The 27744-nt window shown below is 54.7% G+C and overlaps 2 protein-coding genes and 1 long non-coding RNA gene across 9 annotated transcripts; 1 reads left to right on the forward strand and 2 right to left on the reverse strand.

Annotated features, from left to right (window-relative positions):
• Window positions 1-582: 582 nt before the first annotated feature.
• On the reverse strand, window positions 583-12204 carry KCNC3 (potassium voltage-gated channel subfamily C member 3). 6 transcript variants are annotated; one of them, XR_010750105.1, is made up of 6 exons: window positions 11314-12204; window positions 6420-7527; window positions 4727-4918; window positions 4365-4491; window positions 1759-1818; window positions 666-773 (listed from the first exon to the last, which is right to left on the reverse strand). XR_010750105.1 is itself a non-coding variant. In XM_066374090.1 (5 exons), exons 1-4 carry the CDS (start codon window positions 12202-12204, stop codon window positions 1802-1804), a joined length of 2208 nt encoding a protein of 735 aa, XP_066230187.1. In that variant the 3' UTR covers window positions 666-773; window positions 1759-1801. The 6 variants fall into 6 exon arrangements, 5 of the variants coding, with proteins under 5 accessions (XP_066230183.1, XP_066230187.1, XP_066230185.1 ...); XM_066374090.1 differs by lacking the exon at window positions 4365-4491; XM_066374088.1 differs by lacking the exon at window positions 1759-1818 and having other exon boundaries at window positions 708-773.
• Window positions 12205-12905: 701 nt separating this feature from the next.
• LOC136399162 (uncharacterized) lies at window positions 12906-21078 on the forward strand. The gene is made up of 3 exons (XR_010750106.1): window positions 12906-13031; window positions 19756-19908; window positions 20551-21078. It is a non-coding gene; the product is annotated as an uncharacterized lncRNA (long non-coding RNA).
• Window positions 16702-27469, reverse strand: NAPSA (napsin A aspartic peptidase). Of its 2 annotated transcripts, none has more exons than XM_066374092.1 (9): window positions 27328-27469; window positions 22083-22221; window positions 21871-21994; window positions 21593-21711; window positions 21098-21297; window positions 19345-19467; window positions 19040-19184; window positions 17213-17311; window positions 16702-16930 (listed from the first exon to the last, which is right to left on the reverse strand). In XM_066374092.1, the coding sequence occupies exons 1-9, from the start codon at window positions 27408-27410 to the stop codon at window positions 16886-16888; spliced, it is 1077 nt and encodes a 358-aa protein (XP_066230189.1). In that variant the 5' UTR covers window positions 27411-27469; the 3' UTR covers window positions 16702-16885. The 2 variants fall into 2 exon arrangements, with proteins under 2 accessions (XP_066230189.1, XP_066230188.1); XM_066374091.1 differs by having other exon boundaries at window positions 16702-16997.
• Window positions 27470-27744: the final 275 nt, after the last annotated feature.

The following is a 27744-nucleotide window of genomic DNA, read 5'->3' on the forward strand; positions in this document are numbered from 1 at the left end:
CGTACCCCCTTCTACCATCTGAGCTCAGCTGGGGTTTTTGGCTTCCGTGACTGTTCCTCCTGTCCCCACATTGTCACTGATTATTTTTTTAAACTCAGTGCATGATAGGTTGCCCTCCTGAGGTGAAGGGTAGGAGGCTAGGAGACCCTCCTGTGGCTTAAAGGCCAGCCTGACCCCCTTGAGGTCCCTGCCCTTTCCCAGAGTACCCCTTCCCTCAACCACGTGGCATGCAGCCCCTGGCGCTTATTGCTGAAGTGGAGTTGGGGGGAGGGGTCCAGGTTGGGGGAGACATGCAGAGTAGGGGGGAGGTGCCCCAAATGTAAGTGGCATAATTTGGACGTATTTACACAAGTTGATGGGAAGGGGGTGTCCTATGGCTCATGGAGACCTGAGAAGGCTTTATTTGGGGGGGGGGGGGCGGAGAGTTGGGGGTATGGGCTTTGGCCCCTCCCCCTCCATCCTGGGGTCCAGGTGGGATTGAGGGGCCCGGGGGTGTCTGCTGGCGTCATAGTCTCCGTTGCATATTATTGACTTTTGGATTTTTAAAAAACCCTTTCTCCCACCCCCCCACCCTAGCTCCTTTGACCTTCTTCCCTGTCACCCCCGAGACACCCCCCCCCACAGAGGGAGGGGGTGCTAGAGGATAGAGGGCAGGGTTGGGGGAGCGCGGCGGGTGGCCCTGGGAGAGCCAGGGGGGGTGGCAAGGGGCGCAAGGCGCAGAGACACCCCGCTCAGGCCCGCGATGCTGCTCAAACTGCGGGATTTCTCGTAACCTGGGGGGAGGGGCAGAGACACGGGGAGGAAGCATGGAGCGGGGGGTGCGGGGGTCGGGTCCCATAGACAGAGACCCCAAGACAGAGAGGGAGGCAGGAAAGAGACAGACAGAAAGGATACCGGATGGAGAAAGACAGTCAGGAAAAGCAAGACAGAGAGAAGACGAGATGGAGACGGTAAGAACAGAGAGACGGTCAGACACCAAGACACAAAAAGACAGAGGGTAAGAGGCAGAGAGATGGACAGAGGCGGACCAAGGAGATGGAGAGAGAGAGAAGTGAACAAATCGGACAGTCAGTCGCATCAAGAAGAAAGGTTCAGACATGGGGAGGGGGGAAGAGACTCAGGGTTAGGAGGCGGGGTGGCCCCACCGAGCCTCCCCCGCCCCGTCCCCACACAGCCCGGCCCCCCTCCCCTTCCCCCATTGGCCCCCTCTCATCTGAGGCAAAAAAAGGTGGGGGCAGCAAGGCAGATGGTGGCAGCAGGGGCATGGGCTGGAGCTCAGGTGGAAGGCATATGGGGGAGCGGCCTGGGGAGGACTGGGAGGGAACTGGCAGGGCTGCCACCGGCTCACCTAGATGTCCGGAAGGAGGAAGGGAGCTGTGAGGGGCTGAATGGATGGAGCAAAAGCAGGCAGTGCCCCGTGGGGCTGGAGAATTGCTCCAGAGCAGTCTGAGGGGGCAAGGCTCAGCTGAAGGTCATGGCAGGGTATCTTTCAGGGATGGGGGTCTTTCAATGGGTACCCCCTGATGGGAATGTTCTAGCAGTGTCTTGATAGCCACTGGGATCTAAGATCCAGAAGCACATGTGTGGTTTCCTGAACACCTGGGGATGTCCTAAGGGTTCTGCCAGTGTCTGGGGCTTTGCTAGGTAGTGCCAAAGGGTCTGTCTGGACAACATCTCGATCACAGGAGGAAGAGCCTAAGGGGGTTGGGAGCCCACTGTCTGGGGGACACCCCTTCCCAGCCATTCCCCAATGCTAACCTGGGGGGAAGGGACAGGGGGGGACCGAGGGTCTCGCGAGGTCTCAGGCGGTGACAAGAGCTGGGGACAGAAATACACAGAGTCATGGCGGGGGGAGGGTGGTCACAGGGATCCCCCCAACACAGCCTCACTGTTGGGGGTTGGAGAAACGCGGGATCTCTTCCTCCTCTCTGGTGTTTTCCGGGGGAGGGGAGCAGTGAAATGGGGGCGGCCAGAAACATCAAATATGGAAGGAGCTTCCGGGGTGGCTGGGGTTAGGGGGAAGGGGAGAAGAAGGGAGGAGGGAGGAGGCTGGGGAGTAAGGGGGAACACGTGTCAGGTGTCAGACTCAGGCGGCTGGTGAGGGAAGATGGAGAAGGGAGCGGTCATGGGTCAGGTGGGGAACAAACCAGGAGGAAGGGTCTTGGGAGCAGAGCAATAGTGGAGTGAGGGTCATGGAGGAAGGAGAAACGGAAAGTGAGGAAGGGAAGGGGTGGGGGGGGGTCCAGGATTCAGTCAGACCCATCAGCTCCAGCCATTATTTGAGTTCAATGAATGGATTTTGGCATCAGAGGCAAGAGAAGCAGAGACTTCCCACCAGCCACCTCCTCCCCCAGCCCACCCTCACCCACAGTCCCAGGTTCTCCCCACTCCCTCTGCCCCTCAGTTCCAAGGGGCCCATCCAGACCTTGGGGTGGGGGACAAAGGGTGGGGACAGGACTGGGTGCAAGCAGGAAGAGGGGTCAGGTGGGAGCGGGGAGGGGGCTGGTAATGAGATGAAAATGGGAGATGGTATGGAGAGGAGGTGGTTGCAACAAGGAGAGGTGGAGGGACAGAACAGGAGCCTGACAGTCCCCTCTGGGTTCTCATCCAGTCCACTGTGTGACCTGGGGTCAGCGATGGCCCTCCCTGAACTTCTATAGAACAAGGGGGCTTAGACAAGGCTATCTCCTTCGGCTTCCCAAGACTGCTCCAGCATCCCCTTGGGCTGTGGACCGGGATATAGAATGTATCACCTTGTATTTCTAAGGAAGATTCCACAGATGTTTGTTGAATGAGTAAGAGATGGATCAAATTCCTTCAGGTGGCTCTCTATCACTTTTAAGATCAACCCAGCATCCCCAGGGACAAAAATACCCTCCTGATCCTTCTGCACAGACTGTCTGGCACCCTTCTCCCTTCAGCTGCTCAGCTTCTTCCTTCCTTGCTATTACTCTAAAAAGCCAAACTCTATACCTCAGGACCTCAGGACCTTTGCACTTGCTGTTCCTTCTGCCTGGCTGGCCCTTTCACCTCAAAAAGCCCTTCCACTCACTTGAAGTGACCAGAGTGTTTTCTACTTCCTCCAACCAGGGCTCTGGGGACTACATGGTCTATGTCACAACTATTCTATTCCACTGTTGTAACATAGCAGTGGCTAGATCCCAGTAAAGTTTTATTTACAAAACAGCTGGCTAGAGGAGTTGGCCCATGGGCTGCAGTGTGGCAACCCATGTGATGGCAGATTCTTGCCCTGGACTGCACCCTCAATAATTAGTTGCTGAATGAATGAATGGATAAATAGATGCAAACAGCTAGGGTGGTTGTGAGGATTACAAAAGATATGTTAAATCCTGGCATGTGGTAAGTGCTTGGTTCTGTTTGCTGAGTGATTCATTGACTAACAACTCTCTCTTCACTCTGTCCCTGCCCCCCCCCCCACGCAGGGCTGGTCCCCAACCCTTTCCCTCCTGTTCCCTGACTAGGCCTCCTTCCTTCCTCTCCATCCCCACAGCCCTGACTCAGGCTCAGGACCCAGACATGACCTCCAGTCTCTCCCTCCAGTCTGTCCCCCAGGGCCCAGAGTGGACCTGCTCTCCCCAGGCCCCTGGAGGGCTCCCATCCCCTCAGCCTGGCCCTCCTTCCTGCCTCAGGCTGTCTACCAGCCTAGTCTCCTGGCTTTGCTTGGCTTGTCACTCTGGTCACTACTGTCTAATGGGATCACTTCCTCACTGGCCATCAGGATAACTCTATCAGTTATCAATTCTTTCAGAAAGCCTTTTCTATCACTTCCTCCTATGGGGGGGTGATTATGACCCTGTGCCACCTCCTTATCTGCACATTGCTTCAAATAGTGGCTTTCTCCACGGTGTCTGCCCCTCCCACCAAACTGAGAGCTCCAAGGAGAGGAGGGTCAATTCTGTGCACTGATGAATTCCCCATGCAGTGCACCTGTGGGTGTTCTAGAAGCCGGCCAACACAAGTGACTAATGGGTGGCTGAGTCTTTCTCATCCCATCTTGCACCCTGAAGAGTGTCCTGGGTGTGCACCCCATTTTCTTGTTTGAATTATTTTAAAAACCAAAAGGGGAGGCAGGGAGAGAGATGCCAATGGGGGTGAGGATGGGGTCAGTCGTGAGGGCAGGGAGGAAGGTCAGGCACATGGTGGGGAGGGTTGGGGTTAGTTCTAGGGGGTTAGTGAGCGGCAGGGCAAGTCCTGGGCAGGTGGGTGTAGGGTCAATGTCAGAACTGAAGGTTAATTGGAGGGAGCTCTTCACGGTGAAGGGGCAGGAGTCTCGGTCAGGGGGGCTGCATGTTCTCAGAGGGGTTAGTCAAGAGGGGGATGTTCAGAGGACAGGGGCTACTTACCCTGGGGGGAGGGGGTTCGTCCACTAGGGGGATATCCAGGCTGCAGCGTTGGCGTTGAGGTCGGGCAAGAAGCTTGGGGGGCCTGGCTTACGCCAGTCTGGGGGGGGCAGTGGGGGAGCACCGGTGGCTGGGGGTGGGGGAAGAGGCCAGAGGGTCGGGGTGGGGGAAATGGAGATGGAATAAAGACAGGTGAAGGGTCAGTGGTGAGGAAACTTGGGGGAGGGAGTTCTGAGAGGGATGAGATTTGGGGCCAGGGGATGGGAGAAGGGAAGTCCGGCACCTCCTCCCCATCCCCCTCTCCCCCCTCCCCTGAGGGAGGCGAGAGAGGGTGGGTCCCAGGGGGCCAGTGGAGGGCACCTCACCTTTCCGGATGGAGCCATCAGGGGAAGGGGCGTAGTCAGTGAGGAGGAAACAGGCTCGGTCCCTGCTGTAGCGGCCCCGGCTCCCAGGAGTGATGGGGCTCTTGTCTTCCGGGGACATAGCGGGCTGGTCGATGGCCGGGCAGTCCTCATGGGCAAGCGCAGCTGCTGCTGGGTCCCCATTAGGGCGGGGGTCTGCACCCCCAGGGTCAGACAGAGATACAGCAAAGAGTGAGGTGTGGAAACTCATGTTGGGGGCAAGACTAGTAAGGAGCGGGTGTTGCGGACTTGGGTGTTGGAAGCAAATGTCTAAAGGGCAGGGTGTCAGGTGACAGGAAAGGCTCAACTGGGAGCAGGGTGTTAGAGGGCATGGCTGGTGGGTTTGGGGAGCGGGCCACTAGGAAAGGATGTTGGGTGTTGGGAAGGACAAGACGGGAGGGGAGTGTGGTTAGGGGGCGGTGTTGATGGAGGCGCAGAGGAGGGCGTTGAGTGCTAGGAAGTGCTAGTCAGGCCAGGTGTTAAGTGCTGGGAGGCGCAGGCCTGGGGCATTTGGAGAGATGGAGGGAGACATGGGGAACAGGTGGTTGGGAAGAGAGCTGGGACACAGCATTGGGTGGTGCAGGTGGTTGAAGTGAACTGAGTGGGGCAGGCCTGAGGCAAGGCCTTGGGTTGGTGGGGTACCGGGTTGGGGTAGATGGCTGGAGGGATGTAGAGGGCTTGCTTAGGAATGGGTGTTGGGTGCTGGAGAGGACACAGTGGGAAAGGGTTAGAAGGTGATAGATGAGGGAGGGGGAGGTGGGGGTCCCCTAGGCTCTGACTCGAGCTATTTTTAATTGGTATGAAACTGGGTCAGTGGCTAAGGGAGTAAGATGGGGGCCGGGTGGCCCAGCTCCCTTTCTTGACCTACTTAAGACATGGGGGTGGGGCCTACCAGCCTCTCCCTCCTCCCAGACTAACACCCCAGTCACTGCCTCGAGGTACAGACTCCCCTGCAGGGAGGGACACACATAGGCTCAGCCAACTGTCCTCCTATCTCCCTGGCTTCACCTCAGTCCTCTTGGCAACATCTCTCTGAACCGCCCTCAGACCCCTCTCTGCAGAGCCAGAGACTGGGCCCTGAGTCCCAAGTCACTGTTCTCACATGGCCTTTCTACCCTCTGGGGCTGTCTCTCCTAGCCACTCTCTCACTCTTAGTTTTTAGTTTTAAGTCATTTCCTCTCTTGTCTCAGTTATTCAAACCTGAACTCTCTGCTGCTGACCCCCCCACCCCCGCATCCTCTCTATCTCCCTTTTCAGTGACAGTCTCTTGGTTTCAAACTCTGTGGCCTTTGGAATCTTTTCTCAAGGTTTTCTCTGGGAAGCTCAGATGCTGCAACCATCTCCTGACCTCTTGTCTCTGGCCACCTGGTGACACACATGGGAGACCCTTTCCCTGTGTCTTCCTGAATACTTCACTTGCAAGTCTGTCTCTCCCAGAAACTGTCCTTCACATGAAATCTGTCCCTGTCATCATCTATTTCTGTGCCACTTCTCAGGCCTAAGCAATTGCTATTCCCTTTTCTCTCTCCTCTCTGTTGCTGGCCACCCCGTCTGTCTAAACCTCAGCATCTACCTCCTGCCCCCCTCGAAACTTCCCCACTGCTTCCCAGGCATATCCACGTGTGCCCCCCACAACCCCCTCATGTCCCCTCCTCACCTGCCCGGTTGATCTCAATCACTTCTTCCTGAGCCAACGGGCAAGGCTCCCCAGGGGCTGGCAGAGGGGGCAGCCCCATGATCCCGAGTCCACCCGCTCCCCCCCTGAGCAGCCCGGGGTGCGTGTGGGGCCCCGGTGGGTAGGCCCCAGCCATAGTCACCCCCATGGAGGGTGGAGTGATGGGCGGTGGGGGGCTGATACCCCCACTGCCATGATGAGGGTGGGGCGGGGGTGGTGGGGGCGGGTCTGGCTTGCAGTAGTTGGGTGACCCAGGCTGCGGGGGCCGGGGGATGTGTTTATTCTTCTTCTTGGGCAGCTTCTGCTTGGCCATGGCCAGAGAATAGTACATGCCAAAGTTGTTGACAATGACGGGCACAGGCATGGCGATGGTGAGCACCCCTGCCAGGGCACACAGCGCCCCAACCAGCATCCCCGACCATGTCTTGGGGTACATGTCTCCATAGCCCAGGGTTGTCATGGTGACCACGGCCCACCAGAAGCCGATGGGGATGTTCTTGAAGTAGGTGTGATTGGAGCCCAGGATATCATCGGGGTCGGCGCCAATGCGCTCAGCATAGTAGATCATGGTGGCGAAGATGAGCACGCCCAGCGCCAGGAAGATGATAAGCAGCAGAAACTCGTTGGTGCTGGCGCGGAGCGTGTGGCCCAGCACACGCAGCCCCACGAAGTGGCGCGTCAGCTTGAAGATGCGCAGGATACGCACGAAGCGGACAACCCGCAGGAAGCCCAGCACGTCCTTGGCGGCCTTGGAGCTGAGGCCTGAGAGGCCCACCTCAAGATAGAAGGGCAGGATGGCCACACAGTCGATGATGTTGAGGCTGCTCTTGAGGAATTCCACCTTGTCCGGGCAGAAGGTGATGCGCATGAGGAACTCAAAGGTGAACCAGACCACGCACACGCCCTCCACATAAGTCAGGAAGGGCTCCGTCTCCACCTCCACATTGGTGATGTTCTCTGGCGGGGCCCCGGGGATCGGGGAAGCCTGTGTCACCGTCTTGTTGCTAATGTGGATGAAGCCCTCGTGGGTCTCCAGGCAGAAGGTGGTGATGGAGATGAGGATGAAGAAGAGGGAGGCAAAGGCCACATACTGCAGGACAGGGTGGGAAAGAGAAGGCACAAGGGTGACCCAGGCATCTGGTCAACTAGCCATTTCCACAAGAGCCTCCCAGGGGCTCCCGTCCCAGCCCCAAACGCTTCCCTCTGATCTCCATTCCCACTAAAGCTAGCCAAAGGGAAGGTAGAGGACCCGAAGCAACTCTCCCCCAGCTCCAGAGAGCTGGCTCCAGTACATGGACAACTTCTGTCCTGGGAACAGCAATTTCTGGCCCTTTGCTCTGTCTCCTAGACCACTTCCCCTCACCTTCCTGTCCTCTGTGTCCTATCTCTGGGCTCTGCTATGGGAGACTAAGATCACACACGCTCTGTGTCTCAGAGGGTTTGGAGGTGGGCCTGGAGGTGAGAAAAGGGGCCCAAGGTGGGTGAGGAGTTAATTCAAGTTTGTACAGCACTATTGTGAGAATTAATTAAGTAGACAAAGGGCTTGGCTGCAGAAACAGTGGTTGGCCAGTGTCTGGAACTCAGGAAGGTCTGAGCTCTTATGAGGGTATGGGGCATCAGTTAGTGGGGGGCAAGGTCAGGGCCTCAGAAAGGAGCCAGGATTTAAGGACCTTGGTGCCAAAGTCTGAGCCCCAGAAAAGTGAGAAGGCTGAAGGTGAGGCCAAAGCCTCAGAAGGTGAGGCCATAGCCCAGGGAGGACGGGGCCTGGGATGGAACCACACAAGGGAGGAGGGTGTATTAGTCCTGAACGGGGAAGGAAGTGAAGTGTCAAGTCTCCAAAAAGGGAGAGGGATAGGGATGAAGAGATAGGGCTTTAAGGCTCCCAAGGGGAAGGGAGGGTCAGGGGCTTGGACCTGGGAAGATGAGGCAATTGAGGGCCAAAGAAAGGCGAGGGGGCCGTTAGGAGATGCAGAGAATTGGGGATGGGGACCTGCCTGGTTATTTCAGGATGGGGAATGACCAGAGTCCCGCCAAACAACGTTGTAGTTTGATGACAGCCTTGAGGAAGGCCGGGGGTGGGGTCAAGATCTTGGAAAGGGGAATGGATCAAGCCTCTAGAGATGACAGTGGGCTTAATCAAATACGTAGAGGGGAAGCAGTGAGGTTAGTCCTTGGAGAGGGAAAGGAATTAAAGTTGAGGCAACGAGGAGGCTTTCAGATGGATAGAGGAAGTGGAAGGGCCTGGGGTGCAGAGCAGAGAGGGAGTCCAAAGTGAGGCTGAAAAAAGGACCCTAAACCTTGGGGTGGACTGGGGGTCGGCGCCCGCCTTCTCTGCCCCACCCCCCTCTTCGTTTCTCCGCAGTGGTTTAAGAGGCCACAGGCCGCCGCAGAGCGCATGCCTGGAGCTTCCCCCGCCCGCTCCCAGCCGGGCGCACCGCGCAGGCTGCGGCACCGCAGTGGGGGTGGGCCGGCCGGACCAGGGGGCGGGGCGCGCAGCGGCCAGCACCGCGGACAGTTCCCCCGCCGCAGTGCGCAGCCGCAGCGGCTGGGAGCTGTTTTAACCCCTTCAAGGCCGCATCCGAGCCGGCTGCGCGCAGCCGCAGTGCCATCCTTTCACAGCGGGAGGCCGCGGGCCCGGAGCTAGATTAAACTCCTTCCATCCCAGCACACAGAAAGGAAGGTGGGCTCCGCCGCAGTGCGCAGCTGTAGAAGCTGGACAGCGTTGGGACTGATTTAACCCCTTGCCCCGAGAAGGTTCAAAAGCAGGAGTAGTAGGAGGGCATGAAGTCTCTGTAAGAAGGAAAGGAGAGATTATCGGGAAGGGGAGTGAAGGGGGATAGGGCCCGACCCTCCACTTCTCATTTTAGCCTCAGCTCCCAACTCTACCACGCTATCTCACTTGGAGGCTGGAAAGTGATTGGCACGCCGTGAACACTCAAAAAAAATTTTTGTGGAGTAAAATGAGTGACCCCCTGTAGCTGTCCCGGACCTCTAGCCTCACCTCAGCACCCTTCAATGGGGTCGCAAAAGGGAACGGTGCCCCAGGCCATGGAGGAAAAAGGGCCATTCAGAAGCCTGAGGGGGGCATCTAGGGCCATGTCCCTTCTGTACCTCGTCCTCCCCACCTCCCCCCACCCAACCCCAAATCTCGCCAACTCAGCGCTTCCCGGGGACCAAACTTCATGCGGTGCCTCCGGGGCCCCCCTCCCGCTTACTCCCTCCCCCAGCGTGAATGCGGCACTGCGGCTCCGCGTCCTTCCGGGCTCAGGACGCGGCACGGTGGGGGGAGGGGGCCGAACCGGCTCCTCAGGGTGTTTGGGTTCCCAGGAGTCTAGGAGGGGTCCCTAGAGTCGCTACTCTTTCCATCTTTCTAATTTCCCCCGTTTTGAACTGCCCTCCTCCCTTCCAACACGGCAGGAAGTTAGGAGGAGGAAGAGGTTCAAGGGAGAACTTGGAAGAAGGGTAGTTATTTGCCTAGAAAGTTATGAATGTTTGAAGTTAAAAAAGTTTTGGGAGGAAGATAAAGGGAGCTAGGGGGATCTGGAATTTCAAGGGAGATAGGGCCGGAGGGTGCGTGCTCTTTGGCTCACCTTGGGGTGGGGGAGAAGCTAGGAGCTCAGTCCAGGCCTTTGGACTGAGTGTGGGAGGAGGCTTGGGAAAGGGGGGCAGGCGAGGCTGGGGGCCAGTGGAAAGATACCAAGACAGGAGAGAAAGAACTGGCAGCTATTTTGGGAAGGAAGTCTTTGGGCTGATAACTTGAGAAAAGTCCCAACGATTAAGGTTAGGTAAAGTTCTGGAGCAGGAAAACGTCATTTATTTACCTACTGGGAAAGGGGCTGAGAGGCTGGGGGTCAGGGAGCTTGTCCCAGAGAAAGAGGGTACGCTGTGCAATTTGAAGGATGGAAAGGAGAAACTGGGAGAATCTATGGGTGAGGAGGAAGCAATTCTGTAGAGCATATGGGAGGTTGTGAAAGGACAAGCATATAATGAGGGCTCAGAAGAAATTGAGGAGTGTGAAAGGCTCTGGGAAAGTCTAGCTTTGTGGGGAAAGTCCTTGGGGTGGTAGTTGGCATGGAGAATGTAGGAAGCGACTTGAACACAGAGGGTCCCAGGAGGAAAGATGTCCCAGGACAGGTTCAGAGAAGCCCAGAAGGCTCTGAAATTGGGGTGGGGGTTATCTTCTGAGACTCTGAGGGCAGAAGAAACAGGGGGATTCAAAAATAGCCAGAACTCAAACTTGGAGGGCAGGTCAGGGAGAAGGGCAAAGGGAAAAAGGAAGCAAGAAGCTGTTGGGAGAGCCTGAGGAACTGAAGGCTTGAGAGAAAGCTTGGGGTGGGGTCTGCAGGGAGTGGGGAAAGGGAGGCAGTTTTCACGGGGCTTGGGACACTTTGAGGCAAGGATGTCTTCTAAGGGTCTGGGATGGTCCAAGAAAATGAGGCCTGGGGAGGTGTCCTCAAAGGGTCTGAGGGTGGCCAAGAGAGGTGAGGAGTTAGAGGGGTTCGGATGGCTGAGGGTTGGGGGAAGGTCTTCTGAGGATCTCCAAGGGATCCGGGAATGGCGGGGGTGACGTTGTTCAGAAGATTCCAGGAGGAAGTTTCTAAGGGTTTATCTAGGGTGACCTAGAGAAGTGGGGTGAAGTTTGAAGGTGAAGTTTGGAGAAAAGTCTTCTGAGAATCTGAGGATGGCCGGGAGACGGGGGTGTGTTCCATGGAGTGAGGAAGACTCGGGGCTGGGGTGAGAGGCTTCTAAGAGTCACGGAGACAGAGAGAGACCAAAAGAGGTTGAGACCGGCCACGGGATTCTGAGGGTTGGGAAGGGGAACTCCCGAGTGTATGGAGGAGAATAATGGGGGGGGGGGCTTCGACATTGCGCTCACCCTGGCTGCCCGTGACGAGTAGGGGTCCTCGAAGAGCGCCCACACGCGGGGCTGCCAGCGGCGCCACCACGTGCCGCCCGCGCCGCCCGCGCCCCCTGGCGGTCCTCCGGCGCCGCCACCCGCGTCCTGGAAGCAAAGGCGCTTGAGTTCGCCGCCCGCGCCGTCCAGGCCACCGCCGCCCGCGCCCGCCTCATCGTCCAGGCCCGCATCATGGGCTCCTGCGGCGTTGGCAGCGTTGGCGGCGCCCGCAGAGTCGGGCGCCTCGAAGGAGTCGAGCGCCTCCTCAGCATCGCGGTGCTGCCGGTAGGTCATCCAGCAGCAGGCCTCCACGTCGGTCTCGTCGATGCCCCAGAAGCCGAGCTCCTCCTCGAAGAGCGGCCCGCACACGTCAGCCGGGCAGTGCAGCTTGCCAGTGCGGTAGTAGTTGAGCACGTAGGCGAAGACACCCGGGTGCCGGTCGAAGAAGAACTCGTCAGTACCAGGGTCGTAATCAAAGCGTGCCGCCGCCTCAGGCTCCGTCAGGCCGGCCAGCCGCGTCCCCGGCAGGGTGCGCAGCGTCGACCGGTACGTCTCATGGCGCACGCCGCCCACGTTGATCACGATCTTGCCGCTGTCGCCACCGCCGCCGCCGTGCCGCCCCATGGCCGCCGCCGGCAGCCCGGGGCATGGCTCGGCGCGCCGGTCCCCGGGCCCGCGGGATGTCGGGGGGCCCGCCGGGGACGCGGCAGGGCCGGGCCTAGCAGCCTGCTGCTGCTGCTGCTGCAGCGGCGGCGGTGGCGGCGGCGGGGGCAGCGGCGGAGAGGAGTCCGGCGGCTGCGGCGGCGGCGCCAGCTGCTGCTTGCTAGCCCCCTGGCGCCCGCGGAAGGAGGAGACGCAGACTGAGCTCAGCATTGGACGGGGGGCGGGGATTGAGGGGCGTGGCCTTGTTGGGCGGGGCTTCAGGGGCAGAGACAAAAAGGATTGGGTGGATAAATAACGATAATAAGGGGGCGTGGCGTAAGTAGGGGAGTAACTGAAGTGATTGGCCTGTGGAGTAGTGGGGCGGAGTTGAAGCAGAGAGAAGGGCTGGGACTCTTAACATTGCCTAGCTGCTTGAACGTGACAGAGCAGCAGATGATACACCCCGATTGGATCTTTCTGAGAGAGGGGCGTGGTGAGGTGTTAAAGGAGGCGGGACGCGTCGCTAATGTTACCTGGCTTGGCAGCACAAGAAGAATGGCGGAGACGGGATTAGATATAAGAATGAGATTTGATTAAATTGAAAAAAGGACAAGGCGAGGCAGAGAAAAGGGACTCGTCCAACTTATTAGAGGCATGACTGGCCGTGAAGGGCGGAGTTAGGGGCGGGGCCACAATGGAGTAAACCATTCTGATTGGACAGAGCAGGATCGCGGGCTCGGACCTAAAGAGCGGATAAGCAGGACCGGGTGAAGAACAGGGAGACCGCGAGATTGGGCTTCTACCAAGGTTTGGATAGGGAAGGGCGGATCTTAAAAAGAGGCGGAGTCCAAAAGTACTAGAATGAGTCTGATTGGTCTGGGAGAGGGGGCGGGACTAAACGAGGGCGGGAGCTGGAGCTGGAGAGCACGAAATGGCACTAGGCTGGACTAAAAGGTGACGGGGCAAGGGTTCCAGGGACTGAGACCCAGTGAGAAGGGGCGAAAATGAGTGAGGCCTGGAAAACAGAGCGTCTGACTAAGACCAGCGGTCGGGGCAAGGTAAAGAAAGGGTGGGGACCGGGCTGCAAGCTTGACCTGATTAGATGGGGCTAGACCAGGAGAATTAGTGTCAAAATGGGTGGGGCGGGACTGAGGAAGGTGGGTGGGGTCTACGAATGGTAGAAAACATCTTGAATGAGCTATGAGAAGTGAGACTTAGGGAGGAGCGAGGCTTTAAGGGGCTTGAAAGCAACCAGGCTAGGCTAGGCTGGGCGGGGCGGGACTAAGAGAGGGTAAAGAATGGGAGATGGGGATGCTAAGCGACCTGCAAAGAGTACTAAATTTCCAGGCTGTGTGGAGGGTACGGGAGACCTGGAACGGGGAGTCTTGGGAACCAGAGAACCACCTGGGAGAGTGTCCTAAGGGTCAGTGGGGACATAGAGGGCGGGACGAGAACTTCCGACTAGTGAGGGGAAAGGTACAAAGTCTAGATAACGGCAGACTGCAAACAGGAAATCCAAAAAACGGGAGGACTGGTGAAGACGGAGCCCTATGGAAGGAAGAGGGAAGAAACCAAAGCGCCAGGAAGCATAGTCTACCAGGGGTCCCCAAACTTTTTACACAGGGGGCCAGTTCACTGTCTCTCAGACTATTGGAGGGCCGCCACATACAGTGCTCTTCTCACTGACCACCAATGAAAGAGGTGCCCCTTCCTGAAGTGCGGTGGGGGCCGGATAAATGGCTTCAGGGGGCCGCATGCGGCCCGCGGGCCGTAGTTTGGGGACGCCTCTAGGCTGAGGCAATTGCGGGGGGGCGGCAATAGGAAATAGGACGGGTTGTGATATCAGAGTTCTGTTGGGAAGTGAGAGACGGAGAGTGGGGCGGGGCCAGACTAGGCCGTTTGTCCCTTAGCGGGCCCGGCCCCGCCCCCTAAACTGGCCAACCCGCCGGGTGTCAAAGCGCAGGCGCTGGGGCTGGGGCTTAGTGAGCTGCGGCCCCTGCGGCTGCGGCGGGAGGAGGTAGAGCGGGTGGTAGCGGTAGGGGCGGGTCAGGAGCAGCGGGCTTCTAGCTGCTCGGTCCCTGGCCCGCCGCCTTCCTCTGCAGGTGCGGCGGATGGTTGGTATCGCCTCCCCACCCACCCCCGCTCCTACTACTACTGTTTCTTTTTATCTCCTTTCTCTGAGTATTTGTCCTCCCGTCTCTGCTCTCACCCCTCTGAGACTCTGGCCCCTCTTTTCTAAGTCTCCCTCCCTTCGGGTCGCTGTCCCATTGTTCTCTGAATCAGCCCCCCTTCTTCTGAGTCTTTGCCTCTCTTCTAAGCCTCAGTATCCTCTCCCACCACCTTATTTCGGTACGTCCGACCCCAGTCTTTCTCTTGGTCTTTGTACCTTTTCCTCAGGAATTTGTCTTTCTCTCTGGGTCTCTGTCCCCCTCTCCCTGGCTCTCTGTCCCTCCTCTCTGTGTCTCAGTCCTATACTGCCCCCACCCCACCCCAGGCTTTGTTCTCCCATTCTCTGGATCTCTGCCCATTCATCTGGATCTGTCTCCCTCATTCTTGTTATCTCACCTCACTCCCTGTATTTTCCCCCTTCCCTTGTCTCCCTCCCTCAACTTTCTTTCTGCCCTTTCTCTTTCTGTCCGTTCCCTCCACGGTTCTCTAACCCCCCACTCCGAGTCTTTTTCTCCCCCTTGAGTCTCTCCCCCTCTCTGTGGGTCTCTGCTCGCACTTCTTTGGGACTCTGGCCCACTGTCCTTCAGTCTCTTCCCTGGCTCTGGATCTCTGTCCCTTTCTCTCATGCGGTACCCCATCATCCCCTCTAACCCCCATCCTGGCCAGGACTCCAGGCTGCGTCACTGCAGAGAGTCGCAGAGTGGCGCTTGTCCTGCAGACCAGACAGGTAGTTTCTGTCACCCCTCAGACCCCGGGCTTCCCACTTCCCCTTATGCAGTACCCCCTGGGAGTCCTCAAGCTCCCAGAGAGAACCAGGAAGACAGAGAAAAGACATCGGGGCTTCCTACTCCTCTCTGCCCCGAATTCTGTTGTATCCACGGGCAAAAGCAGAGAATCCTGAGGTGAGGGACTGGGCTTGGGTTGAGTGAGGCTCTGGCAAATTAGGGGTGAGGGTGGAGGCTGGAGCAAGGGTTGGGTAGGTACTAGGGGCTGGGGCTAGGGTCTAGGGTAAGGACTTTAGTCAGCCATCTATCCTTTTCCTCTCCTTGCCCTCCCTCCCCAAACTCTACTTTTTTGCTTTTGACAGCAGCCAGGCACGGGATCAAATTACCAAATCAGCGTTTTTGCAAAGGTCAGGTGTGGGAGAAGGTGCAGGCTGGAGTAGGGGTGGAGGACTGAGGACTGGTTGGGGGAGGGTAAGGAATGAGACCCTGGATTAGACACCATGGGAGGCAGGAGGAGGCCGCCTGCAAAGATTAAGAGGATGGTCCACCCTCCCTCAGGCCCTGGGAAATTGGATGCCGTCACTCCCTTGTTGCACTCCCCAGGCCCCACCAGGATATGTGGAGGATTTGTGAGCCTGGATTCTCCACCCCTGAGGGGTTGGGTTGGGGGGCTTCGGGAGGCTTAAAGAGGGCTCGAGTTACGGGACACCCAGCCCCTCAAACAGACCGGGGCAAGTGGACTCGATTTTTGGCCACTGACATCGGAGGGGGGAGGCCAATATCTGTCCATATCTTTAGATCATTTCCCCACCCCTCCTACTTCCCAATCGATCCTTTCCCAGGTCTTCAAGACACAAAATTCCAAACTCCGACCTCTGTTATCCCCAGTGCCCATTACTAAGTCTCCCTCCTCCTTTCCCAAGGAATTGGGGGTCTTTCCTTTCCCCACTTCTAGGATCTTGTTCTTCCGCTTTATTTCTATCGGTTTCATAATCCAGGAAAGAAGGTCTCCCGGACACTAAAGCTGAAACGTGGGGCCTCTGCCCACGATCCTTGGTCCCCCGAGACCTACCAAAAACCTTGCCCTCCCCCCCAAGTATCGTTATTGAGGGGGAATCTCTCCGCTGTAATCTTGAGTCCCGGTCTCCCGAGTCCCCCGCCTCCACAACCTGGATTTGGACTGTCTTACCGCCCGGTTCCCTGAGCCTTCTACCTCTCCCTTGTACTCACCCCAAGTCGAGGCGGGGAGGGGATGGGGGAATCCGGGGCTGGCGATGGGGGAGGGGTGACCCAGCTCTGGGAAGCAAAAGGCTGCAGTGGGGGACAGTGACATCATCGCTGGAGGAGGGGCAGCACGGCTCCCCCCAAGCCGGGGGCTGCAAGCCCCGCCTTTATGGCGGACCCAGGGGTCCTGGAACCCAAGAGGAGAGAGTAGGAACAGGAGATGAAGTCTGTGAGAATGATATCCCCTCCCCTTAGAACAAGAATTGGAAAACCCTTTACGATTTCAGCCAATCCTATTGCCACCTGTCGCTGCCGTCGCGACCTGTCGCCTCCCACGCATGTTGTGTCTGCGCGGGTCCCCGCCCGGCAGTGAACACGGCCTGGACTACAACGTCCGTGATGCTCTGCGGTGCCGGCACCTTTGACAAGAGGCAGTGTAGGCGAAGGGCATGGGATTCGTAGTATAGGACCCACACCAGTGTTAGTAAGCTCTGAAGAAAAGGAGCCATACCTTTATCCTTTCTTTCCTTAACTCCAGAAAGCCAAACACTAGTTTTTCTCTCCAAATATCACGCGCTTAAAAAAAAAAAAAAAGAAGCGACCCAGGTAGTTCAATGGAAATAGCGAATTTTTACTGACTTGGAGGGCCTTGGCTGTCATCCGGTGCGTCTAACCAGGGCCTCAACCAGAGAAGTGCGCCTGCGCAGTCTCAGCCCATCTTAGAGCACCGCGAGAACGAGCGCGCGCCAGCCCGACTCGGGCACCTTCTTTCAGGTTCCCGCGGTCGAAGACCGTCATGTAGCTGCGCAAGAAGACATCGCCGAGGATCCAGAGGGGCCCTGCGGGCGGAGGGATGTCCAGGGCCAGGAAACCGGAGAAGCAGACGCGGGCGCCACCCCGAGTAACCTGCAAGATGACAAGCCGAACCACTGGCTGTCACGCCCACCGCGCCCGCTTTGGGAGCTAAAGCTTCGCCCCGCCCACTAGCCGGGGCACACACACAAAAAAACGATTCTGCAGCCTCTGCTTGGTCCTTGTGAGGGTGAGGTCTCACTCCCAGCATCACCCTCTCAAAGCCCAGCTTCTCGCGTCACTCTAACGTCTTTGTGACAGCTACCAACCTGGACGACGTAGTCCTGGGCAGTGAGGTTAAACCAGGCCCCCCCGAGGCTGAAGGAGACTGGAGGGAGCGTTGAGATTCTGGAGCACTCGATGATGTACTGAGGGAGAAGAGGAACAAGTGGAAATGAGGGATTTCGCTCTGTCAGATTCCTTCCGTGGCTCCCCAGTGCCATTCCTTACTGGGCAGCTAGGTATTCAGAGCTTTGTGTGGCGGGTCCTGTGTCTTCTCTAGCCTTCACACCTCTTCCTTCACCTGTGTAATTGTTTTGGCTTCCATTTGATCAAACCCTCTTTTCCTCTAATTGCAGATCAAAAACTAGTGGCCTGTTTGGGGGCCCACAGATGTATTTAGTCTTACGGTGTCTAAAATGTTTTAAGAATTCATTACCAACTGCATGCTATTGTGATACAGCTTGTATCCTGTGAAGTCTGCTGCTGTGCAACGTTATACAAGTTACTTAACTTCTCTGTACCTCAGTTTCCAATCTGAAAATGTAGACGATGATAATACATAGCGATGTTGTGTGAGAAAGAAATGCATTAGTTTGGGAAAGTGCCTAACACATAGTAAATGCTGTTATTATTTACCAACCAGGGGCTTTCAAATAGTGTTTTTGGGTTTCTCCAACAAACCAGATCTGCCTTTCCCCACATAGCATTACTTGGCTAGAGGTGAGTACCTGAGAGCTACCCTTTTAAGATTAATGGGGTATGTGCTCTCCAGTTTATCTCGATTCCCAGCACTCCCAAGGTCCTGACTATACAATATTAGACTATCATTAATAACCCAATAAGTTTATCTTCCTCAAAAACCAACAGTAATGACCTTGTTGGGAAGGCAAGGTTGAATTAGACAGTGTTTAACACTCTGGACAGGAGAGACAATAACAGCAACAGATGGGTATCAAAGCATTGTTCTAAGCACCTTAAATGGAATAATTGATCCGGTCCTCGCAACACACCTAAGAGATGAGTATTAGTAATCCTATTTTAGAGATTAGGAAACCAAGGCCAGGGAATGTTAAGTGATGTGTCTAAGGTACCACAGCCAGCCAGTGAATGGCAGAGCTGGATTCCAACCTGGGCAGCCCATGGTCAGAACCACTGTGATCTCCCCAGTGACTTTGGCTCAGTACAGGCCTAAGTATATCCTAGGCATTTGACCTGGAACTTCAGGAACTGAGTGTTTTCCACCCTCTCAGAAGCGCCAAAGAGCACAGTGCTGGAGTCACAGACATTCAGACCAGGGAGGACACTGCAGAGCCTGAGATGGAAGTGCGTGGCAGCTCTTAGGTTGTATCGAACCCCACTCCGTGCTTGAAACACACTTGTGTGGCTGCTGTGAGCCTACACCCTCCCGTTGCTCCTTCCTGCCTCTGGCTGTGCCTGCCCTGTCTCTCCTTGTCACTCCACCTGGGCGTCTTCTGAGAATGTCCCTGGGACCTCCTCTTCTCTCCCAGGGAGGGCTCACTTCTCCACGGCTACGATTACTGTCTCAGAACTGTGATGGCCCCTAAATATAATGTCTGAGCCTCTTCCACACCTTCCCCAGATAGCCCCAGGCCCCCTAACCTTCTCACTCCCATCAGTCCTGAACAGACCTGTGTCATCATCACCTCCCGTCCACTGAGTCACTCAGTGTAGACACTTGGGAGGTGACCGTGCTTTCTCTCACTTCCCCAGCAACTCACAAGGTGCAGTATGTTCTGTCCTGGAATATCTCCTGGCCACCTGATTCCCACCCTTGGACCCCACCATCCTGCCCAGGTTCTGCCATTAAACCATCAACCTCCCCCTCCCTTCCCTACCAAACACTGGGTCCTCACCTCCCCAAACAATAGGGGGATTCCCCCAATGGCTTTTTGCAGGGCTCGGATCTCCTCACTGGGTCCCGTGATAAAAGATGTGCCTGTGTCCAGAATGGCAGCACAGCCCTGGGCACAAAGAGTCAGCCCTGTGCCCACCTTCACACTGTGATTTAGAAGAGTGCAGCCATTAGAGCCAGTGTCATAAGAGTCCGGGCCCACAGCCCCGCCTCCTCCCTCAGACCCAGGAGTCCAAGGCCCAGCTCCCCTCCCAACAGGACACTGGAGCTCAGTCTCCAGCTGACCTAGGAGGTCAGGTCCCTCACCGCTCCATGTGGACCTGCCAGTAGGCAGGGACAGTGACCGGCACATAGGTGAGGGGTGGTATGTAATGTGCTGGATCTGAGCCACCTAGAACCAGCTCTCCTCCATCAACCGCTTCAGGGTCCCTGCAGAGACAGAGTGCTGTCAGTGTCACCAGGGTTTGCCCTGCCAGCCCCAAAAGTGGCCAAGGGAGGCACTTCTGCCAATGGGTTGGTTTCTGGGTTCTAGATGGGGTAGTGAGATGCAAGCAGGGCCTAGCTACTAGGACTGGAAACAAGGCAAGAAGGGAAAAGAAATGTGGTCTTGGAAGCTTCCTGGAGTGGAAGTGGGACTTCCTGATTTGGCTGTGGAAGGTAGAGCTTTTTTATAAGGTAAATTTTTTTTTTAATTTTTATTTTATTTATTCATTTTAGAGAGGAGAGAGAGAGAGAGACAGGGGGAAGGAGCTGGAAGCATCAACTCCCATATGTGCCTTGACCAGGCAAGCCCAGGGTTTTGAACCGGCGACCTCAGCATTTCCAGGTTGACGCTTTATCCACTGCGCCACCACAGGTCAGGCCATTAAGGTAAATTTTAATGAGTTTATTTGAGCCAAAATCGATGACATATGCCAGCGAGCAAGATCTCAAGTGTTGCTTTTGGGCAGAGGTGGATTAAGGTCAGTTGAGGACCTGGGCGCAGAAGAAAATATAGGGCACCCCTCTTCATTAGAAAAACGTGTTTTGCGGGACCCTCCAGAAGTCGGGTCCCAGGGCGTGCGCCCGGTGCGCCCGCCGTTAAATCCACCTCTGCTCTTGGGGGGAAGATTTAAGTGGAGCATTGGAGTTTCCGGCTTGGCTCTGTAAGACGTATGTGATTGTGTAGGAGTGAGGTGGCTTCCTAGTGGATAAGGGGACTTGGAATTACATGTCTTGTAATTCAGAGTCCATAGACTTCCTGAGTTGGCCGAGAATGATGGTAATATAAGGCAGGACTTCCTGGTAGTGTGGAAGGTCAGAACCTACTAAGAGGTGGGTGGGGCTTCCTGAGTGGGTTGGATATCAAAATACTTGAATGGGCAAAGGATTTTCTACCTGTGGGGGATGGGCGTCTGGGAGGGAAGGCAGAGACTTCCTGGGGGGAGGGGGGAGGCTTTCTGAGTATGAAGTTGAGCTTCCTGTAAGGTGAGGGGGGCTTTTTTTTTAACGACTTTATTTACTCATTTTTAGGGAGGAGAGAGAGAGAAAGAGAAAGGGGGAGGAGCAGGAAGCATCAACTCCCATATGTGCCTTGACCAGACAAGCCCGGGGTTTCAAACCGGCGACCTCAGCATTCCAGGTCAACACTTTATCCACTGCGCCACCACAGGTCAGCAAGGGAGACTTTTTGGATTAAAATGGGCAATTCCTGAGTGCTGGTGTATTTCCTCAAATGGAATTTGGGCTTTATGTTGAAGAGGCATTCTTAATGAGTATTTGATTGAGTAGAGCATGGAGTTTCCTGATATGAGTTAGAAACATGAAGTTTAACTGGTGGTGAGTTTCTTCAGTGTATCTTAAGGTGTTGTTTAGTGAGTGGGACTTATAAATAGGGTTCAGGTGTTTCTTATATTGGGTAGATGAACTTCCTGCGTTGGGTGGATGATTTCCTAAATAGAGAGGAGCTGAGTGGTTTCCTGAATGGAGAGTGGGACTTCCTTTATTGGGACTTCCTGAGGTGGGCAGGGCTTCCTCCCTGGGGCTAAGACACTAAGGAAGGTAGACCCTCCCCCATTACCTGTTGAGGTAGAAGGAGAAGACAGGCTTATCCAGTAGACCTTGGTCCACCAGTGAATCCAGTGGGGGCCGAACTTCATCCACGGCCAGAATGGGAAAACCGAGGCCCAGTATCCCATCAAAGTGGGCAAAAAGGAAGACCAGGCTGGGCTCCCACAGAGCCTCCCCGAAAACCACGGAGGTACCTGTGATTCCCCCAATCTAGGGGAAGATTCAAATGGGGCTCGTGACGTTTCCTACATATCCCTGAGAGGTTCCCAACCAAGGCCCAAATCCCAGCTCTGGGGACATCTGGAAGCAATTCCCAACTTTCTAGGGAGCCTCACCTCCCCACTTAAGGATCCTAGCCCCTTTACTCAGGAAGCCCACCTCCACACTTGGAAAGCCTCACCCATTTTCCCAGGAAGCCCAGCCTTAAGGCCCTCCCTAAGCCAGATTATCTTAGACATAGGGGTTCTCTCAGGGTCAAGCCTTCTTGGGGTCAAAGGTCACCCACAGTCAGCTTGTCCTCACTGAGGACTCCGCTCAGCTGCCCCTTTCCATATTGAATGGCAAACTTAGTCCCATTGGTCTTGAAGGAGCTGGAGGCTTTGGAGTCGAAGCGGTGGTGGAACCCTAGGTAGAAGGTCAGAGAGCTGTCACTGGGGGAGCAGAGTCTCCCTTGTGAGGGCATGTCAGAAGAGAAGGGCTCATCAAAATCCCTCAGAAGCTAAGGCCTAGTCCTCCCTTCTCCCTTTAACCCTACTCAGCCTTTTTCTCCCTGTGAAAGCTCACAGCAGGGCAGACTCAACAAGTGGCATCTCTTGGACGGCACCCAAAGATTGGAGGAGCCAGTGTCAAAGACGACAGAGAAGTTTTGTGGGGGTGTCCCCAGCCCAATATTCCCATAATACTGGACCTGATGGGGGGAAAAAAAAAAGGAGAGGGTGAATAAAACACTTGACTTGAGGGCAGGAGGGTGGGGGCTCTGTGGGGCTGTGACTCACGTTCATGAAATTGGAGAGGGGCACGAAGGGCTTGCCTCCAGGAGATGGGGCCCCCCACCTGAGGGGCTCTTTTGGGTCCTCCCATCCCCTCAGTGGGTTCGGAGTCCTGTGTCCAGTGTAGACTCGACGAAGAGGGATCCTGTAGGGAGAAGGGTACTGAAAGCGGGGAACTGCCCTCCTGTGGGCCCTCTATCACAGTCTTCCCCAAACAGACTATAATGACCAAGCAAACATCGTCATGGCCCTACGTACAGTCAGTCATTGCCAGAAGCCCTACCAAACACCATGGCAGGTGATATATTTCCCCAAGACTACAAGAGCAAACTAACCAAAACAAACCTTTCCCAAAACCTTTAGGAAGAAACATTCCAAATAACATAGAATGAGCTATTTCCAGGGAATTGGGCACTCACAAAGTTTTCCAAAGACCCTAACCTAAAGCTAGCCTTTGCAAAAAACCCATGCATGCTTTAGCTCATGATATTGGAAAATTTCTTCCACCACTGGGGGGGAATGTAAGCACCAAATTCCAATTTCACTTTGTACATTTTATTTATTTATTTATTTAAGAGAGAGAAACATTGATTTGTTGTTCCACCCATTCATGCATTCATTGGTTGACTCGTATTTGCCCTGACCTGGGATTGAACCCACAACTGTCCAGTGGTAGACAAACTTATTAGTCAACAGAGCCAAATATCAACAGTACATCAATTGAAATTGCTTTTGAAAGCCAAATTTTTTAAACTTAAACTATATAGGTAGGTGCATTCCTTATCGAGGTAGCGCCCGCACATGGTATTTTGTGGAAGAGCCACACTCAAGGGGCCAAAGAGCCACGAGCTGCAGTTTGCCAACCACAGCACCAACTGAACTACCCAGCCAGAGCCCCAATCTCACACTGTACACTAAAATACATATAAAATATATCAAAGACTTAATGTGAAATGTAAAATTGTTAGAGCACTAGAAGGAAGTTAAATGTCTCAGTAACTCTGGGAAGAGAAAGACTTTTCTAAGCATGATACCTTGATCAGAAATCATGGGAATATTCATGAGTGTGACTCTGAAATTGTAAACTTCTGTATTCCCTTCCTTCAACACAGAAAACTATAAATAAAATTAAAAGACAAAAAAAAAATCTAGGGGAAATAATTACAAGCTGTAAGTCCAAGAATTAATATCTCTAATATACAAAGAGCTCCTACAAATCTCCAATCCATTGTTGGGAGACAATTTCCACGGCTCTCACATTTCTGCAGAGACACAGACTGCTTTTGTTCAGACTGTCCTGTCTAGGATTTTATGTTTAGTGAATAGTCTTGGAAGAGAGATAGTGCCCTCCCCACTCCCCAGCTCCAGGCCAAAGGGCGGGAATGTTTATGATCCATTATGAAAATTGGAACACGTGGTGGTGCAGTGGATAGAGCATCGGACTGGGACTCAGAGGACCCAGGTTCGAAACTTGAGGTCGCTGGCTTGAGCGCGGGCTCACCAGCTTTAGTGTGGGCTCATAGGTTTGAGCGCAGGGTCTCTGGCTTGAGTGTGGGATTATAGACATGACCCCATGGTTGCTGGCTTGAGCCCAAAGGTCATTGGCTTGAGCCCAAGGTCTCTGGTTTGAGCAAGGGGTCACTCACTCTGCTGTAGCCCCCGCCCCAGGTCAAGGCACATATGAGAAAGTAATTAATGAACAACTAAGGTGCCGCAACGAAGAACTGATGCTTCTCATCTCTTTCGCTTCCTGTCTGTCCGTCCCTCTCTCTGTCCCTCTCTATGTCTCTGTAAAAAAAAAAGTTCAGGTTCCTTAAGCTTATGGTTCTTCTGCTATAATGCACCTCATGGCATGTGTAGCTGTCACCTGGCTCTCTTCATTTCACTCTGTGGGACCTGGGGCTCAGACAACTAACACAAATGCTGATATTGTGGCTACTACAGTTATTGGGAGTAACAAACTTGTCTTTTGTCTCTGACTTGGGAGTCTTGTGTCTTCTACAAGCAGCCATGAAACTGTATCAAACTAACTTCACAGGGTTTTGGGGGGGGGGGGTGTTTTTGGTTTGTTTTTTAGAGAGAGACAGGAAGGGAGAGAGAGGGAAGAGAGAAATGAGAGGCATCAACTTATAGTTGCTTCACTTTAGTTCAGGGGTCCCCAAACTTTTTACACAGGGGGCCAGTTCACTGTCCCTCAGACCGTTGGAGAGCTGGACTATAAAAAAAACTATGAACAGGCCCTGGCCGGTTGGCTTAGCGGTAGAGCGTCGGCCTGGCGTGCGGGGGACCCGGGTTTGATTCCCGGCCAGGGCACATAGGAGAGGCGCCCATTTGCTCTCCATCCCCCCCCCTCCTTCCTCTCTGTCTCTCTCTTCCCCTCCCGCAGCCAAGGCTCCATTGGAGCAAAGATGGCCCGGGCGCTGGGGATGGCTCCTTGGCCTCTGCCCCAGGCGCTAGAGTGGCTCTGGTCGCCGCAGAGCGACGCCACGGAGGGGCAGAGCATCGCCCCCTGGTGGGCAGAGCGTCGCCCCCTGGTGGGCGTGCCAGGTGGATCCCAGTCGGGCGCATGCGGGAGTCTGTCTGACTGTCTCTCCCCGTTTCCAGCTTCAGAAAAATACAAAAACAAAAACAAAAAAAACTATGAACAAATCCCTATACACACTGTACATATCTTATTTTAAAGTTAAAAAAAAAAGATGGGAACAAATACAATATTTAAAATAAAGAACAAGTAAATTTAAATCAACAAACTGACCAGTATTTCAATGGGAACTATGGGCCTGCTTTTGGCTAATGAGATGGTCAATGTGCTCCTCTCCCTGACCACCAATGAAAGAGGTGCCCCTTCCGGAAGTGCGGCAGGGGCCGGATAAATGGCCTCAGGGGGCCACATGCGGCCCGCGAGCTGTAGTTTGGGGACCCCTGCTTTAGTTATTCATTGATTGCTTCTCATACATGCCTTGACCAGGAAGAGGTGAGGGCTCAAATTGAGCCAGTGATCCCTTGCTCAAGCCAGCAACCTTTGGGCTGAAGCCAGCAACCTTGGGCTTTAAGCCAGTGATCTTTGGGTTCAAACTGGCTCAGGGGTCTCAAACTCAACTCAGCATGTGGGCCGCAGAGCAAGATCACAGCCGTTCGGCAGGCCACACTAGGTCTACAAAAGGCAACTGTTATGCAACACTTTTCTCACTGCAGTTGAAAACAAAAAAAAATCAGTACAACATTGTTCGGCGGGCCGCATGCGGCCCGTGGGCCGCAAGTTTGAGACCCCTGAATTACAGATGATCCCACATCAGGCTAGCAGCCCCCTACTCAAGCCAGCAACCTCGGGGTTTTGAACTGGGAACCTCAGCATCCCAGGTCGACACTATCCACTGTACCACCACCCATCAGGCCACAGTTCTTGACATTCAGTAGAAAAATGGGTAAAGAACATAAGCAGGTAATTTGCAAAAGATGTATAAAAAGCTTGTAGCCCTGACTGTATAGCTCAGTTGGCTCGAGCATCATGCTGAAGCACAGAGGTTGTCAGTTCGATTCCTGGTCAGGGCACATACAAGAACAGATCAATGTTCCTGTTGTCTCTATCTGTCTCTCTCCTTTCCTCTCTCTCTAAAATCAATAAAATAAAACATTTTAAAAAAAAAAGCTTGTAAGCACATGGAAAACTGTTCAATCCCAATAGTTGTCAAAGAAAAATACACATGACAAGAGTGAGAGAGCCTTTTTTACCAAGAAGATTGGCAAAAATACTAGAAACACTCACTGTTGCCTGGGAGTATAGATTGGTGAGAGCTTTCTGGAGGGTGGCTTGGTAACACGGATCATGGGCTTTAAAATTGACCCACCTTTTAGTCCAACTCAATTTCAGTTCTATAAATTTCATCTCCAGATCATGCGACAAAGAGCGCTAAGATGTGTTTGTGAGGATGTGTCTAATTTTGAAATCTGGAGACCACCACTGCTCTGCTGTGGAACATGTATAAAATGGAACCCACTCAAATGCTAAAAAGGAGCAAGGAGCTCTCTACGTCAGTGGTCCTCAAACTTGAGCATGAAGCAAAGTCACCTGGAAGAGAGTTGATGGCAAACTTTTTAAAAAAATTGATTTTAGAGAAAGAGGATCGGTGAGAGAGAAAAACAGGAACATAGATCTGTTCCTGTATGTGACCTGACTAGGGATCAAACCAACAACCTTTGAGCTTCCAGACGAAGCTCTAACCAAGCGAGCCATCTGGCCAGGGCAGCAAACTGTTTTGTAAAGGCTTTTCAGGCCCTGTGTTGCAGCCCCTCAATTCCGTCAGCTTAACATCAAAGCAGCCATGGACAACATGTCCATGAGTGACCATGGCTAGGTTCCACTCAACTTCATTTGCTAAAAGAGGTGGCAGGCTGGATTCGGCCCTTGAGCTGAGTGTTTGCCAACCCCAGACCTAGAAGGCTGGTTAAAATTCAAAACACTTAGGATCTGACTGAGCAGTTCTGGAAGGGAGCCAATAATTTACTTTTCTAACAAGTTCCTGAGCCATGCATTGCTCTTGGTCCTGGGACAACACTCAGAGAATCACTCTTGACAGACTTGGGCAATAATGGCCATGATCTATTAGGTAACACAAGCAGGTTAGCAAACCTCATGTCCGGTGATATGCTTTGTACCTGCCTGTAGTCACTCCTTGGAACCCTGCCCACCACTCAGCCTTTGAGAGACTCAGGCATGTGAAGTGGGGAAACTTTCCTGGAAGAGTGTGCCCCCAAACCCCCAGAGTTTCAGCCGCTGGAGAAAAGAGTGGAGAGGAAGGGAGGGATTGGGGTAGACACCGGCCAGATGAGGGTGGGTCATTGGAGCCCCCCCAAACTGGACTTATTGAGACCTAAACAGTTTGGTAGATGCGAATCTGAGGGAGTCTCAGTTTACATGTCACAGACTTGGGTCTCCATGATCTCTTGGTGAGGGGAGGCGTGTCACATGTCTGGAGACCCGCGGGGTTCTCCCCCAAACATGCATCGAGAGGAGGGATAGGAGTCCCTGATCAAGGGCCTGGGAGCTGGAGGACCTTGGGCTAGAAGGGCTGGGGTCCTGTGAGAGAGCAGGGTGGGGCCCTCAGGGGGGAGAACCCAGTTTGGAGCCCTGGAAGCCAAGAGGTAGCAGTCAGGAGTCCGGAGCCGCCAGGGTTGACAGTCACCGAGCTAGGGAGCCCCGGACCACAGGGGAGAGTCCATTCCAGGTTTGGGGGTGGGGGATCCCCGGTACCGGATCAGCGTGGCCCCGACGGGCTCCACAGTCAGCAGCGGCGGCAGCAGCAGCAGCAGCAGCAGCAGCGGCGGCAGAGACATCTCTGGGGACCGGGTGTGGGCCCAGGCGTCCCGCAGCTCGCTTTTCTTTCCCCCGAGACTCCGCCCTGTTCATCACCCACCTCCGGGTTTCGGGGGTGACCGCAACCTGAAGTTTCCCGGTGGGTGACGCGGGCGGGGGGTGGGAGGAGGGGGGGAGGGGTGTTTTTGAGAGGGTGTGCGCAGTAATTTCGGAGGGTTGCAGAAGTATCCCCCTGTATCAGCGCCACGCCTCGCTGCCCACTCCAGCGGTGGTGATGGCGGGGTCTCCTGCGGCCCCCAGCCCCGTCTTTTACCTACTCTGGCATTTGCTTATAACTTTCACTTCCTTTTTCTG

This window comes from Saccopteryx leptura, chromosome 3, assembly GCF_036850995.1.
Source record: "Saccopteryx leptura isolate mSacLep1 chromosome 3, mSacLep1_pri_phased_curated, whole genome shotgun sequence".
Taxonomy (NCBI): domain Eukaryota; kingdom Metazoa; phylum Chordata; class Mammalia; order Chiroptera; family Emballonuridae; genus Saccopteryx; species Saccopteryx leptura.

Bases quoted from the DNA above. Each gene is read 5' to 3' on its own strand.
- NAPSA (XM_066374091.1), bottom strand. From the start codon at position 27,410: ATGTCTCTGCCGCCGCTGCTGCTGCTGCTGCTGCTGCTGCCGCCGCTG. The intron at 21,712-21,870 runs GTGAGCTTTCAC...CCTTCTACCTAG, and splicing joins CTTGTTGAGTCTGCCCTGCT to GGTTCCACCACCGCTTCGAC. The intron at 21,298-21,592 runs GTGGGTGACCTT...ATCTTCCCCTAG, and splicing joins TCAGTGAGGACAAGCTGACT to ATTGGGGGAATCACAGGTAC.
- KCNC3 (XM_066374086.1), bottom strand. From the start codon at position 12,204: ATGCTGAGCTCAGTCTGCGTCTCCTCCTTCCGCGGGCGCCAGGGGGCT. The intron at 7,528-11,313 runs GTGAGCGCAATG...CCTGTCCTGCAG, and splicing joins ACTCGTCACGGGCAGCCAGG to TATGTGGCCTTTGCCTCCCT. The intron at 774-4,726 runs GTGAGGTGCCCT...CCCTCCCCCCAG, and splicing joins TGATGGCTCCATCCGGAAAG to GTTACGAGAAATCCCGCAGT.